The sequence below is a fragment of the Indicator indicator genome, chromosome 2 (assembly GCF_027791375.1).
Source record: "Indicator indicator isolate 239-I01 chromosome 2, UM_Iind_1.1, whole genome shotgun sequence".
Taxonomy (NCBI): domain Eukaryota; kingdom Metazoa; phylum Chordata; class Aves; order Piciformes; family Indicatoridae; genus Indicator; species Indicator indicator.
The window spans coordinates 54,746,755-54,766,594 of record NC_072011.1 but is presented as its reverse complement, the minus strand read 5'-3'; the positions used below and the strand labels follow the sequence as shown (position 1 = coordinate 54,766,594).

The window sequence follows — 19,840 nt, the reverse complement described above, 5'->3', positions numbered from 1 at the left end:
GTATGAGAGGAATTTAAAAACCCTCATCAAGATCTCCTCAACAAAGCAAAACAGTAGGCAACCTGAAACTTGGTGGGAGGAAAAAAAAAAAAACCCAACAAAAAAATCCAACCTAATAATTAAATGTTGCTTATGCAAGATGAAAACCCACATTGTTCCTTCTGGGCACAACAGCCCTGGCAAGCCCAGCACATATCTCACAAGACAGGAAGCAGTGCTTATGCACAGAGGAGGCATGGTGGATGCATGTGCCAACTCCACCAGCAATCTCCTTTGAGAGGTTTGCAATCCATGCACGGCTTTCCAAGCTGGAAGCAAAGATACTGGATTAAGTCTTCAGCCCTTGAAGAATATATTTGCCTCTCCCACTTCCATTTAAAAGAGCATCTTGCTCATTCTTTCCTCTCCCTTTCCACATTTGTACCTTTCTCCACTGCTACACACCCCTACTTGCACTATCACTCCCTTTCCACATTTGTACCTTTCTCCACTGCTACACACCCCTACTTGCACTATCACTCCCTTTCCACATTTGTACCTTTCTCCGCTGCTACACACCTCTACTTGCACTATCAATATACCATTACACAACCCTGAAGCTTCTCTAGCATCAATGTAGCACCAATGCCTCCCACTCATCCTTCCCCACCTTCAGCTCCTTAGATTTTCTTCTTTCTAATCTCTAAAATTCATATATTAAGTTTCAGGATGCTTTCTATAGTGCTGTCCTGCATTACATCATAGAATCACAGAGTATCTCAAGTTGGAAATATCTCATAGGGATCATGGGCACCAGCTCTTCATTTTTTTTTTCTGTTTTTGCTTTTCCTATTAAACATGGCATGCTGGAGATTAGATGCAGCAGTATTCAGGTGCTCTGATACTCTGACAGTGGAGCTTCTGGCAAGGAACCCATGCAGTTCAGACTGGCCATCACAGAGCTAAGCTAATAGCTCCATACAAGGTTTTGAGGAGAGCTGCATACAAGACTGCAAGAAATAAGTTTAATCGAGGTGAGGAAAAAACAACCCGCATAAGAAGGCTACAGGAGCTAGTAAGAAGTACAGCACAGAAGAACTATCATTATCATTTTAATAGGTGCTCTGCAAGGAAAATGCAACTCTCTCAAAGAGAGCTTTCCTCTACACAGGCAAAGAAGCAAAGTAATATGCCAAAAATATGCCTGGCACAAACACTCACTCAGGGCTTGCTGCCTTTGGCTTGCATGTTACTTGGTGGAGAAAAGACCTAATCCTACAATAACCTGCACTCATTACTCACCTAACACTTCACTCAGTATGCTCCACCCAGCCTAAAAAAGAAACTGCCTTACTCACCAGCCATATATTTATCTAAAGGACTCAAGTACCTGCCCTGGATGCAAGTGTCCATCATTTCCATGGGCACAGGCTTGCTGGAGTCAGGCTCTCTCAACTAAGCTCCAGCTGCTTCTCATCATAGGGTGAAATCCCAGCCAAGCAAAGGCCCTTTCTTCCCTACATCTGCTGAACCCTTTGTGTCCCATGTTCCTCAAACACAGAAATGCAATGAATTGAGCTCAGGCAACTCAGATGTACTCCTTTCAGGTAGCTGACTAACAGGTCTCAAAAGCAGAACAACAGAAAGCCCAGAGATGCCATCAACTCTTTTTAGGATGTCTGAACAATAAGGCCAAGCCAGAGCATGCAACCATTTCAAAAGGCTGGTGTGGCAGCATCACAATGACTTACAGTGTAATTCTCTCTGTGATGTTTGCTACATACAGACAATACCAGTAAATCTTATTAAAGATTCCTAGGTTTCTCTTTTAACAAAAATACCTTATTTACTAAACTTTTCTGTCAGCCTGTCATAGTTGCGAAGCTAGTGACCACCTGTGGACCTGAACCACATTCAGCTGGGAATCAAGCTTCTCCTACATCTAAACAGACCAGTGCACTTTTCCCTGCTCTCAGCCAATAATGTTGGCTTATATAGCCAAATCAACAAGCACATGAACCCAAATTTGCTCCCCCACTATGCTCCAAGTTTGGCTTGCACTTCACCTGACCAGGCAGGAAAAGGTGAACGTAGGAGTAAGGGAGAACACTAATTCAAATTTGCACCCACTAGATCTAACTGAAGAATGCAGTGCTTCACACCCAGGGGCGTGCTCAGGCATAGCAAACGAGGCCAGCAAGAACAGACGCAAAGAGGGGGTCAATACACACTTACAAGGTGGTATCCAATCTGACAGGGTTTTCAGCAGAACAAATCCCAGGGTGCTGGAAGTACCATGAGTTTCACTTGGTATAAAACTGCTGGGAGCTGAACCCTTTTTGGTTGCTAAGTGACTGCTGCTTCAGATGAATATGCTCTAGGCAATATTGCACAAATGCAGACTCTATGTAAGTGACTTTAATGGCTTTAGAGTATTTTTAAAGATTAAATTACATCAATCTTATCAACAAGAGTGAGAAAGTCATGGGGTCATCTTCTTCCTCACTCCTTGGTCCCTGATTTGTACACTCACTTGCTTCATCCCCTGGGCCACCATACAAATGCCAGGTCTTAAACTGCTAAGCTTTGAAACTCAATTATTAACAATGCCACGTCTGTGAGGAGCAGTAAAAAGACTTCTCCTGAACAGAAGCCAGAGAAAAGAATTTGACTTCTACGTAAACTAAAGTACAGGCCACGTGCTGGAAGACAAAGATGTGGGAATGACTTATTTGATGTCTTGCTGCCACTTACATGCTGAAACTTTGGAGTCCTGAGACACAACCACTACAAGAAAGTTTGCTTATTTCAGCTACATACGATTTTGAATAAAGCCCTTTCTAGGGCTTCCTCAGTTTAGAAAAGATGTTGAATTGCTGGAGCATGTCCAGAGAAGGGCAACGAGGCTGGTGAGAGGCCTTGAGCACAAGCCCTATGAGGAGAGGCTGAGGGAGCTGGGACTGTTTAGCCTGGAGAGACCTCATTGCTGTCTACAACTACCTGAAGGGAGGTTGTAGCCAGAAGGGGTTTGGTCTCTTCTCCCAGGTAACCAGCACCAGAACAAGAGGACACAGTCTCAAGCTGCGCCAGGGGAGGTTTAGGCTGGAGGTGAGGAGAAAGTTCTTCACAGAGAGAGTGGTTGGCCATTGGAATGGGCTGCCCAGGGAGGTGGTGGAGTCACCATCTCTGGAGGTGTTCAAGAGGGGATTGGACGTGGCACTTGGTGCCATGGTTTAGTGGTCATGAGGTGTAGGGTGACAGGTTGGACTCGATGATCCTTGAGGTCTCTTCCAACCTTCTTGATTCTATGATTCTATGATTCTACTTTGTAAAGATGGGACTCAACCGCTTCTCCCCATGGTTTGTTCCACCTGGTAGATGGGTACAAGATTGGTTTGCTGCAGAAAGCCAGGAGCTGACACCTCTGAGGTATCCCCATACCTGGTACAGCTCTATCCGCTGCTCCGAGACACGCGCCTTTGTGTTCTGCAAGCGGAAGACCCTGAACTCGGCCTTCACCAGGTTGGAGGCGTTCTTCTCCATCGCTGAGACATCAAATCTGACGATTCTGAAGTAAAGGCTGTAATAGCTTGGTGGGATGGCATCTGCAAGAAGGCAATGTGATTTTCTTATTATCTTTTAATCATAAAAATTACCGTTCCTTCCATACAAGACAACCTCAGTAAGGGAAGTATCTCTAGCATGATTCAGTTTCCAATGACCAATTTAAGATTATGAACAATTTAATAAAATAAAAACCAGCTCCACGTGTGTTTGATTATAGGAACACCATCTTAATAGAGATTAACAACTATTTCCAATTGTATTTCAGGTCATCCCCTCTTTCAATATATTGCTGGAAAATTCTGGATGCTTATACATTAGGAAAAAAAAATCACAGCAGGTATCTGGCAAATGCCTTTGCACTTGAAGAGAGTTCACAAGGATCTGCTAAAATGACAAGTAACAGCAATTTGTCTGCTCTGTATGTTCTCTGTAGCCCATTTCCCCTTAGAATATGAGCACTAATTAGGCAGCTTCACATTTTGTTTCATATTAAAAGATTTTATTGGAAAAAATTTCATTCTGATCATACTGATGGGACAAAAATAGAAGAGGAAGAAGAAAGGGAAGGAAAAGGCAACCAGATAGCAGACATTATTATCAAAATTGTATGAATTTAGGTCACTTGGAAGCAGTAAAAGCCATAAACGTAACCACCTCTCACTATACAGCAGGTAGAAAGCAGGAAAAAAAACCACAAAAAATGGACTCAAGTCTTCAGTAACAGTGTTAGACAAGCCAGTTCAGGTTTCAAAACAGTCTCTTCCTCCTTTGTAGCTGTAAACCCTGACTGAGGCTAAGCAGCACAACCTGGGTTACCCTGAAGGGTTCAGTGATCATCTGAGGCCTCCCCAACCCCATGGCGGCCAGCAGCACAAAGAGGAACCTGCTCACCAAATGGTGCCTCTGACCACCCGCTCTGTATGCACGACACCCTTCCTCAACCTGCTGCCTGGCAAGGCTCTCCTCCAATTGCACAGCCACACTCAAGAGAGGAGTCAAAATGACTCAAAAGCCCTGATTAGAATCTCTGTGTAAACCAAGTGGAAGGTTTCCCTGTCTCTTACAGTGTGAGAACTGAAATGGATAAAGAAAAAAAGCAGAAAGAGGAAAATTGTATTTGGGAAGCTGGGAGGGTGTGGGGTGTGGTGTGGTGTGGATTTTCAGCTGAGGAAGCAAAATCTTACAGGGTTCCCTGGGGTGATGCCAGCAGGAAGACTTCAAATCGTAACTACAAACCATGGGGTTTTCCCACTAGTCATGTAGCTCAGGATTTGTCATGCAGTGGCAGGAGATGGAGGCATCAATGTAGGGAGATGAGCAGTTCAGCACCTTTGATAGAGCCAGGCTGCTGAAACCCCAGCAAGGAGTCCTGCTCCACTCTCTCTCTCAGCTACCCAGGCCATTAATATAGGAATCTACCACAGAATCACAGAACCATTGCAGCTGGAAGATACTTATCAATTGAATAAAGTACCTTCTTCTGGAAGACACCTAATTCTTAATAGATATAACACACACAAGTTATCATTTCTACGTAAAGAAATCGGAAAAGCCAAGTACAATCCAGTTACCTTTGTTGCTAACTACTAGTGATTAAAGATAATTGGAGTAAATACTTAGTCAAATTTATTCATATTGATAAGACATATTAGTAACTAAAGATCTTCTTCCAAGTATCTAGTGTTTCTAGACTGGCTGCTACTACTGGAACGTCTGAGCAACGCAGCAGCTTCTGACTACACAAGGCAACATCTCTCGCAATTATACTTTTAATAATGGATTTTTTTGTAGCTCTTTCAATAATTCTGAACTCAAACTGACTACAGAATAAATACCAAGTACAAGTCAGTAGGTCAGCCACACAAAGAATAAACCATGTTCATTCTGTCTTCGCAAATGTTTCCTCTACATAGTGGAGCCAAAATCTCTTTTTAAAATGACCATAGCTAAAAATAATCCTAGCTCGAAGAAAATCTTCAATAATAAAGAAATCATCTCAGCTTCAGCTATAGATGCATTAGAAGTCAGAGACTGTAAGTTCTGAAAGTACTTAAAGAAATCCTCTGAAAGAGTAATTTCCAAAGTAGACCCTTGGTATGGTCTGATGGGTAAGATGTATAAATACAAACAGGAAGCCGTAGCCTTCCTTATGTTTACATTTAAGAAAAAAAAAATGAAAAAAGGTTTCTCAGCGTTTCGTATCTGCACTGCTAGAAAATAAACCCCCAAATATCATCAGTGTCCCTGCCTGCCAAGCTTATTGACATAAAACTGCTACAATCTGCTAATGAGGACTCAAAGAAAAATGGACTCAAATTGCAGCACCCACACCAGAACTGCTCCTCCCATGAGCAACACATTAGTGATGGTCTCTCTCAAAATGCCAAATGAAGATCTTCTGAGGAAAGCTTAACTTTATGAAATGATGACTTTAATTTTTATGTATTTTGGAAATTATTATAAAAACTACTTGGTTCAGAGACTATGTCATCATTTAAGAGAGAAATAATCTCCTCAACTTATTTTTCTGTTATAGGAAACTCCAGGACTACTACTTGCTCTCCAGCCAAACCTAATCCTACTAGGAATGTAACTTGGCATAATAATATGTATATATAAGATTGATTCTTCCAGGATGGGTTGTAAGTTGTCCTTCCTTGTCCTTTATTTGAGGAATCAACCCACCATTTCATTCCCTGTGGACAAGCCAAACTAGCAGCCAGCCACTTGCCCTGGCACAGAGAAAAGCTCTGTCCATCTTGACTTTATTTCAGATTGAAAAGTAATATTTAACTGTCAGTTTGATTTATATTTAACTTCTAACTTATTTCTAGAACTTTCTTGCACTGTATTTTCTTTTCACTTTCCATATTTTAGATACTGAATATTACAAACCTGTAAATATTTCTCTGAATGGAGTATCTTGGATAATTTCTGTATTTGTATTTTTTCACTCTTTCCTATATAAAGAAGACAGAGAAGGAGTACTCTCTCAGTGTGCATATTTTTGTTTGCATATGCACATTCATTTACACAGCAAGAGTATATGCCTTCCACTGCAAAGCAGGTGTGGGACACCCACCATGAAGAAGAATGAATTCTTGTCTTAAAGAAGCTTCCAACTCTCCTCTCAGGTGGTTTTACATCTTTCAAAAAAAAAAAAAAACCAACACATAAAAATTTTTATTTCTTTAGTCTATTACTCAAGACAGTACCCACAGGAAGTCAACTCAGAAAAATCCATTATTCATGGACAGATGAAAATAAAAATGGTTTTTTTGCTAGCTGGAAGCCTTTCTCTCAAAAACAACAGCTGACTGCAGAATTAGGGTTTATGTGAAAGTTAATCAACATTAAGACTGAGAACTGAGACTTGCAACTCTCTTTAAGGGAATGGAAAGAACCCTGTGGAATCTGCAGGGTTTTGGATTAGTCTTTAAATGATTTCAGATGATGCAATTTATCTCTCCTTATGGCTCCACCTTAACCAGACTGTTGTACCAATTCAGACTCAGTTGGATACCTCTGGACTCCCCTCTGGTTTTGGTCCAATGACTTCAGCAGATGCCAAGATGACTGACCAAGCTAGTCTGCAAACACAGTTACCATGCCACAGACTAGACTCCTTAAGTATTCTTTGATCCATTGTCATTAATGCTTGGAATTAAATCAGTATGCTTCCTGTAGCTAGGAAAACACGTATTTCTTTTGCTTTTGAGCTAGGGAATAGTAAATGCAATGAAAGATCCCATTTTTATCATCTTTAAGTTATTAATTCAATCCTTAAAAAAAATGAAGACTTCCAGCTGTAATAATCATAATCACAATCATCACAATACAGTTGAGTTACAAAACACAGCTGGAGAAGGTGAAGGCAGCATCCCTCCTCTTCCCCACTTTAGCCTGTTGAGTACCAAGCATCACAAGTTTAGCTTGTTTTGTCTTGTTTTTCTTGAATGAGCTGAAGCTTCATTAGCTGCTTTCACAGGACAGTTCAAATTGCCAGATTAAAAATGTAGTCTGCTGAGTTCTTATATGCATAAAGACACCATGGTTTCTGGGCTTCTTACTGACTTTGTTAAAGCCTGGCATTCTCTAAGCTCCTATGCTAAGCAACTAGGATAGAAAGCAGCTCTCCTCTGAGAAAGCAGAAAAGCAATGATGGGAAGAGTGCAGGAGACCTATCCCAAAATACTCGAGACCCTTTAGTACTGCTCCAGGTTGGAGCACAGTCAGCAGGAGAGACTGAATATATCTTCTGAGTGACTGTTCAACAGAGCATATAGACCCTCAGGCATTGCTCCTGGGAAGAAAGCAAGATGAAATCAAACTTCCTTAAATCAAAACTGGGATTGGAAGGAGCGTTTCAAACTGAAGATATTGCCCAAATCAAGAACGTCCTGCACCAAAGAGTGATACTTTTGCCTTTCACAGTTGTGTTTTATGAACTAAGCCCTGTATTTCCGCAGCTTTCCTCACAAGTACTGCATGTACTGACATTTCAGAAAAAATAAAACACCATTTGACACAGCTCTTCTGAGAGCTGGGCTTTCATTCTGGTGAGGGAAAAGGCCTAAATTAAATTGTAACAAAACAAGGGTGTTTTTTTTTTTTTCCCTCTGAACTTTCATTTCTGCAATTGAAACAAACAAAAAATCAATTATATTCACAGCCCAAGTTAGCAAACATAAACAACTTTTCTCTTCTCATTGGAAGAGACCAGACAGTTCGACTTCACACATACACCCACACTGGAAAGGCTGAGAGCTTCAATCTAATCCTTCCATCAAGGGCTTGTAATAAATGCTGCAAAGATTTATTTTTATTCCCTTTTGTGTTTATTAAACTTTGGAGGGTTTCTTTTCCTTTTTCTTTTCTTTCTGGTCCTTTGCCCATTCTTTATTACGGCAGCTACAAAACATGGAATGCCCTTTCCTTCTCACTCCCCTTTTTTTTTCCCCCCTCCTTGTCTTTCTATCCACAGTACATGAATGACCATGTAGTAGGCTTTGAAGCAGCACATGCAAATATTTATAAGAGTAGCTTGATTGTTATTAAATGCAGTTGTTAGGCTTTCCATGCTCTGGCAAGCTTCCCTAACCCCTCTAACTATTAGGACCATTTAGGCTGTTTAGATTTCAGCTCACTGATAGCAAATTCTACTTTTTTTTTTTTTTTTTTTTTGTAACAGGCAGCACACTGTGGCATCGTTTCTACCCCTGTGTGAATTTTCTCCCTGTTCAAGATACGGGTCTCTACCACAATCTGGGTCAGGCTGCCTTTAAAGACATCCAGACCTGGTAAGTAAAGCAGCATGTGCAATACTGCTGGAAGGCAGCTGTAACAGCACATCTTTCCAGCAGGATCTCGTCCTTCCTGTCAGGCACACTGGGGTCACAAATCCTCTCCTCTTTTCCAGGGAAACGTCTCTCCAAGAAATTAGAAACTTGTTTAAGGCATCTGGGCTCCCAAAGCTCACGGATAATTACTCTGCTCACCCCTTCTGACCCTGACGTGACTGCAGAATCCTGCTGGAAATGGCCTCTTTGCAATGAAAGGGGACATATAAATACAGTGAACCAAATTACAGAGGCCTACAGGTTATATCTGGGAATTAGGATTGGCCCTCGGACGTACACCAGTTGTACATCAGCTTTCCATTAGCACTGAAACTCTATCCTGCTGTGACATTCAGTTATGAACACATCCATTAGCTGATCAGAGCTCTCGGACAGAAACACTTGCACTGCTCTCTGCTCAGACATCAATTCCAGCTTCTTGCAGCAAGGCTTCAAAGTCAGATGGTACAACAGAGACTTACTCCAGCATTCCAGTTTTTACCTGAAAAGTTGCCAATAAGCTGTTACCATCAACCATTTGCTATTGAGGAGGGACACTGGACCGAAAGTCAGAAAAAAAATCTGCTGGGAACACAGTGGATAAGGCTTTCAGCTGAAGCCCAATGTCTCTGGAGCAGCTCTATTTGCCAAACAGGGTATGTGTCCACCTACAGCACAATGCAAGACATCATGTCTGTTATTGCATCTGTATTTTGTGAAGAATCCATGCCAGAAACTGGCAGCTAGGAATCCTCCACTGAATTATGTACTCCTCGGTACATCATTTATTCACGGCAAAGGGGTGTGGATGGTTCACAGTTCTACATGCCCTGATCAAAAGAGATGTGACCAGCAGGACGAGGCAAGTGATTCTATCCTTCTACTCTGCTCTTGTAAGACCTCACCTGGAGTACTGCATCTAGTTCTGGGACCCCCAGCGTAAAGAGGACACACACTACTGGAGCAGATCCAGAGGACAGCCATGAAGATGATCAGAGGGCTGGAGAACTTCCCCTGCAGCAACAGGCTGAGATAGCTGGGGCTGCTGAGCCTCAAGAAGAGAAGCTCTGGGGAGACCTTAACAGTGGTTTTCCAGTACCTGAAGATGGCCTACAAGAAAGCTGGGAAGGGACTTTGTAGTGGTAGAACAAGAAGGAATTGATTGAAGCTTGAGGAAGGTAGATATAGACTGGCTATTACGAAGACATTCTTTACACAGAGGGTAGTGAGACACTGAAACAGGTTGCCCAGGGAGGCTGTGAATGATCCCTCCCTGGAGGTGTTCAAGGCCAGGATGGACAAGACCTTGAGCGACCTAGTCTAGTAGAAGGTGTCCTTTCCTATGGCAGGGAGGTTGGAATTAGATGATCTCTGAGGCCCCTTCCAACCCAAACCGTTCTATGAATCTATGAATTCCACTCTTGGTATTTACTACACATGGGATATGCCAACACTTAACCAGAGAAACAGACAGGCATAGATAAAGGAAGACAGAGCTTTCTGCATCACAGAGAGAAAAAGAACACCCAACTGCTGGATGATTCTTTTGAGGATCAGAACAACTAACAGCTGAAAGCTGAAGCCACTTCCCTCTTTTACTAACCCCTGGACAAGTCTCTGCAGTGACACGGGGAAGCCTCAGTGCAGCTTCTCTAAAACAGTGTGTTTTAAGAGCACTGAGGTGATTCTCCTTGGAGAAATACCAAAGAAATTCTCACTCCCACATGGACTTCTGCTGCAGCTCTTTAAACATTACTTTCTTTCAGTGACACTAACAGAAACCAATCCTGAAGACATTTTCTTATTTCAGTAACTTCTTCTTTAGTTAACTTGCTCTTTCTTTGTAATGATGACACACTGAGCTCTCGATATGCGGTGTGGAATCCATACATCTAATTACTATGCCACCAACTGGCTACAAAGAACAAATGTCACTAGCAGACTCTAGAGTGCTAAAAGTAAAGACACTTGGCAGTGCTCACATAGCACAAATGCATGGTTTATTTTTTTTGCCTGCACTGTTTCTGTCAAGTTCCACATGACCAAAAAACATACACCAATGAAGGTCTAGGTAAGCTTTGCTTTAGAAAAGAATGATTATTTAATTACTAGACCTTGTGACGTATTTTTCACCGTTGAACCACTTGCTATTCCTCTTAAAACACAGTAAGATCTGACAACATATGAGAACTAAATAAGCCCAGGACACTCTCCAGAGTGAAGAGATATGTACAATGAGGGAAAGATTGGGATTTTCTGAAGACATATTTGTGAAAATATTTTTTTTTTTCCTTAAATAAAATCTGACAAGGGCGTTCTGTTTCTGCTGCTAGTTTCTCACTGCTTCACCAAGCCTGAATCAAAAGCTGACTAGCCAAAGCTATGCCTTCAAGAGCAGAACGGTTCCCAGTTCCCAAATATTTAATATTCCTTCAAGGTTCTCCTACTGCTCTGGAATTTGACAGACTTTGACACATTCATGTAATTGTATTTTGCACTCTTGATTTCTGTAATGGTGAAAGACATTCTGCAGTTGGCTTTGGTCAAAGTACAACTGACATAGTAAGGACACTAAGTGTAATTAGCCACTGGAGAATTACAGAGCTGCATTAAAGTTTAGGATAAATTCTCAGAAAGAGAAGTAGTAAAATAAAACTTAAATCACTGGTATTGTAGCAAAGCTGCTGCATGGAATTCTTGGTACAAACCAGATTAAGTCCTGGCTTTGTGGGTCACTTTCAAGACACAAAGAGAAGTGTATCTTATTATATACTCTCTAATTTGTGTCACTTCGTCTCGACTAGCACATTGAAGCTGGTTATGAGTCCTACAGTGGGCAACAAACTGTGCCAAGAAAAGCTACAATAAAACCCATTTTAACTGGTTTTGGGTTGGTTTTTTTTTTTTTTTTTTTTTTTTGGTAATTGTTGTCCCTGGGTTCAGCTAAATCATATTGCAAGCTCAACCTCAACTGTATTTACACGTTGCAACAGAAACTGACTTTGGATGTTCCATAATTTGGTCTGGAGACCAAAGGCTGTAATTTTTCTGTATCATTGAACTGTCTGATTTAAGTGAAATCTTGACAGCCAGGAAGTCCTCATTCAAAACCTTTGTTCCACTGAAATTTCTCTGTGTGCCACCCTTCCACAATTACTCTCATGAAGGTACTAGTACTTGTAGTGCTTTATAGGCTCAGTTCAAAACACTGTTTAGCCTGAAAAAATCCATACTACCCATACCAGCCACAAAGGAAAAGAAAATATCTATTTTGAATAACCAGCTACGACTTCTTCACTCCTCCCTCTCCTATGGGAACCATATGGAAAACAGTACACAAATCCCTCAGCTTAAATCCTGTCTCCTCACTTTGCAAAAAAACCTTAAAGCAAAAATTCCCTCTCAGTCTTTGTGAGATAGAATGTAGCCACCTATGTAGAAAATATCAATGACCAAAAAAGTTCAAAAACATACCTGCAGAATTAGAGGCCAAGCCACTGGGTGACATTTACTAAAAAGGTAGAAAAGTCAGGAAACCTCTCTGTGCATCTTTCCTCTCCCTCCCTTTCTTTTGATACCACCTGTCAGCTACAGCCTTCATCTAACTGGTCCATATAGTACAGGGCCACTCTTCTGTGCTTGGTGTCAGTGTGATCAGCTCCTACATCTTCCTTGACTGGATCTCTAAAAAACAAATACCCCACAAAACTGATGTGCTGCTAGAGCAGAGGCAGCAAGAACTAACCAGTGTGGGTGATCAAAAACCCAAGGCTCACAGAATAACTCTCTTCATAGAATAGAACGGTTTGGATTGGAAGGGACCTTAAAGGTTATCTAGTTCCAACCACCCTGCCACGGTCAGGGACACCTTCCACTAGACCAGGTTTCTCAAGGCCCTGTCCCACCTGTTCTTGAACATTTGTACAGGCTGTAAGCACTGTGGTGTACTGCCCAAATGATGCTAGTCTAACTCTCTCCCCGTGCCTCCCTTGCTCCCCATCACTGCTCATCTGCAAAGACCTGAATGCATTTCAGGAATGGGAGAAAAACACTTCAGAAAAGCATACACAGTCCTTCCAGATCAGCTAAACAATTTATATCAGAGGAAATCAGTTGCCTGTGCAGGCTGCCCTGAACAAAAAGGAAGCACTTGTGGAATGTCTAGAAAGACACCTGAAAGTAAGGACTACAGACTGCACGCAGAAGTTCACATCTTCAAATGTATGCTAAGAAAAATAAGCACAGAGATTGCAAAAATCTGTATTCTTACTGCTTTACAGCCACAGGCAAGTCCTGAAGCAATTACAAGCCATAATCCTGGTCGTCTTCATAGAGGACCTGTCCTGAAAGTGCATTCTGTTGAGTAAGACTGAATTCCTCTGAGAAAGTGCACTTTTCTTCTGCAGCTCTGAAGAAAGCTAAGACTGCCCCAAAGACCACTTCTGCTATAAGGCAAATCTCTCTGAGTATTAACTTACAGATGAACCAGACTAAGCAGTAAGCCTTGAATCAACTGCCTGGATCCAAACCTCTGAAACTGGAGAAGGATCAAAAGCCAGTTGAATTTGATGGAACCTTTGGCTAAAACGAAAGGGGAAACTGTCCAGTCCCTTTCAGGAAAACAACATCAAAACTCTAACCCAGGAAGACATGGTGAGACCATTGCCAAATACTCCTATTTCTTAAAAAGGAGCACAGAGTCCCTCTCAGGGAATGGCCTCTCTCAGGACAAAGCAGAACATGGATAGCACAGACTCACACCTGATCTTTCTCTCCCAGACAGAAAGGCTATTGGCAAAAGCTGGAGTAGCTGGAGAGGAGTAAATTAGCACCTTGCATGGCAACACCTGCAAGTACCCCTCAGCGGCATGGTGCTCAGGGGATGCTTTCTGCCTTTCCAACTGCTTGAAAATCAGTCTCCTGTCTTCCCTCATGTGAACTCACCACACCTTTCTCTCTGCTTGCCTTAAAAGCTTTCTAGGCTGTTGGCTTGTTTTCTCTTGTCCATGTTGAAATGTAGGGGCTGGGTAACACAAACAACACTGATGCATGACAGGAGAGCTATTTTCAGGTCCGGATGTTAATTGGGGTAACCTAACTGCTCAGGAATATTCTGAAAAGCAGCAAATACTGATTTTTCCACTCTGGACCAACTTTCAGCATATACAATCTCCACACATTTTATAAAGTCTGAAAGGTCTGATCTCAACTTTCTGCCTCTCAAAGTCCTATTTACACAATAGCTGTCATGAAAAGGAGCCAAGAGGGAATGTAAACACAAACCATACCACTTTGTTTCTCCACAGCGATATATTACTTATGTCAGATTATGGTGTAAAGAAACAGCACAAAATCTTACTCTCTCAAGCCTACTCTCTATAATCTCACTGCTGCTTATGTAACTTTACAGTTTCAATAGTGCAAGAGTAAACATTTTCAGATGTGTCCCTCTCATCTGGGTCAGGTACTATCATAGCAAGCCTGTGATCATGCATTCCCAATAGGAGCTGACAGATCCTTTTCTGCTAGGAAGATGTACAACAAAGCTAAGAGGAAAGCTGATGCGTCCATCAACAGGCATTAAGTTGCAGAGTTACCAAAGCCTCTCCAAAACCTGAGTGAAGTTTTGGTCCCATTGAAGTTGCCAACAAAACATTCCTACCACTTTCAAAAGGGCCAGGAGTTTACCCCCACATTTGTAGGCACATAGGGGATTTTCAGCACAACCCCCCTGTCTCTAGCCACTCTGCCTCCTACTCTCTGTGAATTTAGTTTGCCAACAAAAGGTCCTTCAGCTTTCAGCAGTTATTTCATGAACATTCAGGGAAGAAGAACTCCTTTCAAATCCCCTTCAGGATCCTTTGAATGAAATCCCAGGTTATCATGTATCACCACTGAAATCAAATATGTAAATAGATGTGTGTTGTGTTTGGAAGCTTCTCAGCTATGTACTTTGCTATTCTGCTTACACTGGAATGTAAGAAAAGTACTCCTAGTGTCTTTCATCTCTCTCCATGAAGGGCTGCTCCTCTTTCAGCTAGGAATCATAAGCAAGAATTTCAAGTACAATTGCCTATCTCTCCTTTAATAAGGAAAGAAAAAAAAAGGCAACAACGAGGGCAAAAAGAAAAACTCTCCAGGGAATATGAACCTTTCTGAATAGCAAAGCAAGAACTGAGTTGCTGGCACTGTTCAGCTGAGGTTTTATGGCTGCAGTGGCCTCAGTGACTTAAACCAGACTGGATTAACCTTCTGCAGTTCACAAGACTGTTCAACAGTTTTCCTGGTAATAAAGATCTTTTATCCTCTTTCATTTCCCTAACTTCTTCTGGTTGCATGCCACTGAAGTGGCATCTTCAGAAGCAATCTGTAACAGGAGATCTATCTCTGCACTGGCAGGCTGAAGAGGCAAACATGATTACAAGCCCAGCTACGTTACTTGTATATCATACTGCTTTACACAGAGATGTTGGGATGCTGACTGCAGTGCCTAAAAGTCCCTAAGCAATCATCATACCCCACAAAACCCATATAACCTTAAATTATTTTTATCTAAGAAAAAAAAATTACCTTCTCAATAGCAGATTAGGTGTAAAGTTAGATGTACATGCATGTCTTTCGGAATGTCTTTGCATTTTTCGTATTATTTTTTTAAAACCTTTTTCTTCCTGGCACCTTTCTCATTAATTTCGCTTGCACTGACAGCTCAGCCACTAGGATTAAAACTGGCTTCACGGTTTTATCTCAGTGCCAATTTGATGATGATCTATATTTAAATATATAAAAATATATAGTGTAGGTGTAAGTTTATTGAATCCATCAGGCTCACCAAAAAAAAAAAAAAAAAAAATTACTTCTGTGAATCTGTTCTCCTCGTCAGGATCCAAGAGGAGCTTGGCATGCTTGCATGCAGCTGCATACACTCTGCATTTCTCCCTCCTCCCAGCTCCAGGGTTTCTGCAGGCACTGAAACTGAGAAGGCAGTTGGGACAGAGACAGAGGCTTCTTGCAGGACCTGTCACCCATTAATGGGTCAACCCTGCACCCATGGGTGCTGCTTAAGTCGGGAGAAGAAAGCAGCACTCCTCCATCAATGCCAAAGGCAAGCAGCCAACCCACAGGGTCAGACCACTCATGTGGAGTGAAGGAACAACCCAGGTCAGGTCCTCTGAGACCTGGGAACTAGGGCAATCTTTATGGGAGCGCAGAAGGAAGCTCTGGTGAGGAAGATTGTGATCCTTGGACAGAAGCACAGATATGCACACTTTCAATGCTGGAAATCAGGCTAGTATGTTTACAAACTTAACCTCTCCAAGGAAATGGACTTGAAACTTCTTTGAAGGTGGGTTGTGGTTACCAGTTATATGTCTAATGTCTGTAAAATCAGGCTATTCACTAAATGTCACTTTGGTATAGCTTGCACTCTTGACAGCAAGCATGCTCACCACAGGCTCGAACTTGTGCTCTGTTTTAAGCCTGTGAATGTGCACCTGCATTTTAATTTTCTGTGTAGAAGGGCTTCTAATCAAAATCTAATACCAAATCCAAGAGGATGGATGGAAATATACCCTGAGGATTATATACTGCCACAGAGATGCAACACTATGCAAAAAAAGATACCTACTTTACAGAAAAGTACCACTGCAGAACAAAGCTGCACTGGAAAAAAACCAAACCAAACCAAACCAAACAAAACCAAACAAAAAAAAAAAAAAAAAAAAAAAAAAAAAAAACCCAAAAACCCAACAACAACAAAAAAAAAAAAACCACCAAACAACCAACCAAACAAAAACCCCATCCCACAACAACTGGAAAACATTTTGAATTATTTAAACAACTAAGAACACTTTCCCCAAATTCAATTTTCTCCAACAGTGTCACAACAACCACAAAGCCGTCACACATGACAAACTCAAGTGGTGTTGAAATCAAGGAAATGGCAGCAAAAAGACATTCTCAGGCTATTTCACAATTCTGTTTAAGCTGTTCATACTGCTGTGTTTATGTGTCTCTCTACCTTAGCACAGAATAATTCTAATATAATTACTCTTGTTTTCAAGTTAAAGTTTTATTTCCTCCTCTTACTCACTTGCAAGGTGGTTCAATCAACTGCAAGTGAATATATGTGAGATAGTGGTAAATCCAGTCTGAATAAAGTAGAATAATAGAGCAAGAGGTCTACCATTCTGCTTCAGAGAAAGACAACAGGTATTGGCTTCATTTTAAACACAATTCTGATGAAGCCATGCTATGAGCTTTCCTATGCAGCTATGTGTTTAAGAGCTTTCCTGCCTCTGAGTCCCTAGCTACAAGGCAGAACGAGGTGAATCCAGCCCTCATGAAGCTCCTCAGGCTGCTCAAACCCTTCATGCACCTCACACTTGCAGTGTGATTTTCATAACTGCCTTCCCCACCTACCCAACCTTTGTTTTGGAGAGGGCTCCTCTTTGCAGGAGCAGTTGTAGGAGGTAGCTTTCATGCCTGTGCTGTTAGTGGACTTCCATTTCAAACTTGGTGAGAGAAACAAAAATGAGCATCAACTTTCTGCAAGCATGGCAAGATTTGCATGCTAGGCTGAGCTCATCCCATTCATCTGAAGCTGGTTAATGAATAGTCACCTCGCCGTCCTGTACTAAATTCCAGTCCATATAGAACCATACAGTCTCCGCCCAGACTCTCTTTCTAAAATAGCAAGAGAGTACTTTTAACTGAGAGAAGTGGGTTAACATAGATGCCCTGCACAGAGATCAAATTAAATAGTGCATCTTACAGAATCCAGGAGTGCAGCGGTCTTCAGTCTTTGCTTCGTCATGGATGACTGCACTGACAAAGAGCATACTATAAACCATATCCTAAGTTGCTTTTCCTGTTCACATGGACCTAGAAGGAGTTGTGTCCTACTGCCATAGACCTGGAGCAAAAAATATTGCCTGTACAGCTCCAGGCTACCACATATAAGGCACTATACCTTTGAACTTCTGCCTCCTGAACAAACGGTGAACTGTCCTTTTCCTCATTCTCTCTGCATACCTACACAGCCCCATGACCACAGTTTTTAAATGCACATCTATCAGTCATCACAGATGGTGGTAGCTCTTTTACTTTTGCTGTCTCATCTCTCTTGGAGCTCTCCCATCATTTAATTCCTTTAAACCACTCAGCCATTTCCCCTCTTCAACTAGTCCCTTAAAACTTTCCTTCCTCTTAAGCTTATGATTATTCTTTCATTAGAAAATTGTGTGCTACCCTCTAAGGATGACAAAACGAACCAAACACTCACCCCCACCCCCCAATTACACTTTCATGTTCTGTGGAGTGGAATAATATACAATTTGTAAGAAACTGAGCCAATGCACAGAATGATAAAGAAGGTAACACCATCAAGTTTCACTCTCTTCTGGAAGGGGAAGAGAGTACAGTCATAAAATACACAAACTAAATAGGCCTCTGCAAATGAAAAGTTGCCTGGTTCCAGGTCTATGGTTTTAATTACTATATAAATGAATGGAAAACAGGATTAAGGACTTTGCACAATTGTTACACATCATATTTGAAATTGTATCATTTTCTTCAGCTACAATAGCATGAAAGCTTAATCCAATAAAGTCCAACTGAACTGGATCCAGCGTCTCCCTGATATTTCAGTTTCATAGACAAGAATCTGAAATCATTCTCCAGCAGAGCTCACATGGGACTGAAACACGCAATATTGGGGTGATTTTGCAAAGCTCCTTCATTTCTTCCCAGGCTTCAGATTTTATGATTTGCACAGATTAAAAACATTTATGAGTTTGACTCATTCAGCTTTGCACATTTACCAGCTCTGTTTGTAAGCTCTGTTTTTAAGCACAATTTCAAGCACTGATGGAACTGTGGATCACAATCTCTTCTAAAGGAGAGCTCCTCTCAGTAGACAAAGCCATTTGGGTACAAAAGTCACACACACACAAGGGCTAAAGTTTTAAAACTGCTCTTGTTCCCTCGCAAGAATCCTTTCATGTCTGCAAACACAAAAGCTTGGAGCTTTTCATCCATGTCTGGAGTAGACCTTTAATTTTTTTCCCCCTTCCATTTTCTGTTTTGCTTTTACTGCCATGCACATGATTTTAGCCTGAAAAAAAAACCTGCCCATGCATGACTATTCTTTACATGTCTTCATGGAAGTCAATTACCCCAGAAGAATTTAGCATGCTGTATCAGATAATTCAAGTTTTTCTTCCTGAAGCTTAAAATCTCCCTAACTCTCCTTTCCTTCACAGGCCTGCTTTTCACCTCCAGCTGGACTGAAACTTACAAGGTAACAGGTCTGGAATGTGAAGCATCTAGAGCTCAGCAGAGTCTCTTCTTGGCATCTCAATATATGTACTTTGTTGCCTAGTGCCAAATAGTATTCAACTGGCTTCATTCAATTCAAATTAAGATATTAAATCCCTGGAGTGTATAAACACCATTTACCAGTCAAAACCATAGCTAAGAAAAATGCCTTCCTAAGGGAAGAGACAAGTGCTACTTGTCTTTTTAGAGTCTCTGAAAAGCACAGTTCTTGAATAAACCTTTCAATCTGGAATATATGCTTACATTTTTTTCTCCTCATCCCTCATAATTTAAAGATGAAGGAAGATAAAGGCTGATTTGTCATGCTTTGTCCTCCTTTAGGATGCTTCCCTGTGGATTATCATCTGCACAATGACGAGGAGCACCGCATGCAAATCTCTGACATTTTAGAGTAAGGTTTACAGAATAGCACTGAGAGCCAGCTAAAGGCCTTTCCTGGATGGAGGGTCTGCCATACATTTGACTGCTGCCCTGCTTACACATAATTAGCTCTAACATTATATTAATTATGGAAGCCAGATTAAAGGCATTTGCTCAAAGCTATCTCCCACAGCTACAAAAGGCAGAAGAGGATGCCTTTACCTGGCCTTTTCCTTACATGCAAAAGATACGGCTGATAT

General features: G+C 41.5%; 1 protein-coding gene across 1 annotated transcript in view; it reads right to left on the bottom strand.

Annotated features, from left to right (window-relative positions):
* The window catches only part of TGFB2 (transforming growth factor beta 2), a 64,368-nt gene that overhangs the window by 17,071 nt on the left and 27,457 nt on the right, over window positions 1-19,840 (bottom strand). Inside the window, exon 2 of the mRNA XM_054395600.1 lies at window positions 3,421-3,584. Coding sequence (XP_054251575.1) covers window positions 3,421-3,584 — 164 coding nt within the window. The remainder of the gene's footprint in view (window positions 1-3,420; window positions 3,585-19,840) is intronic.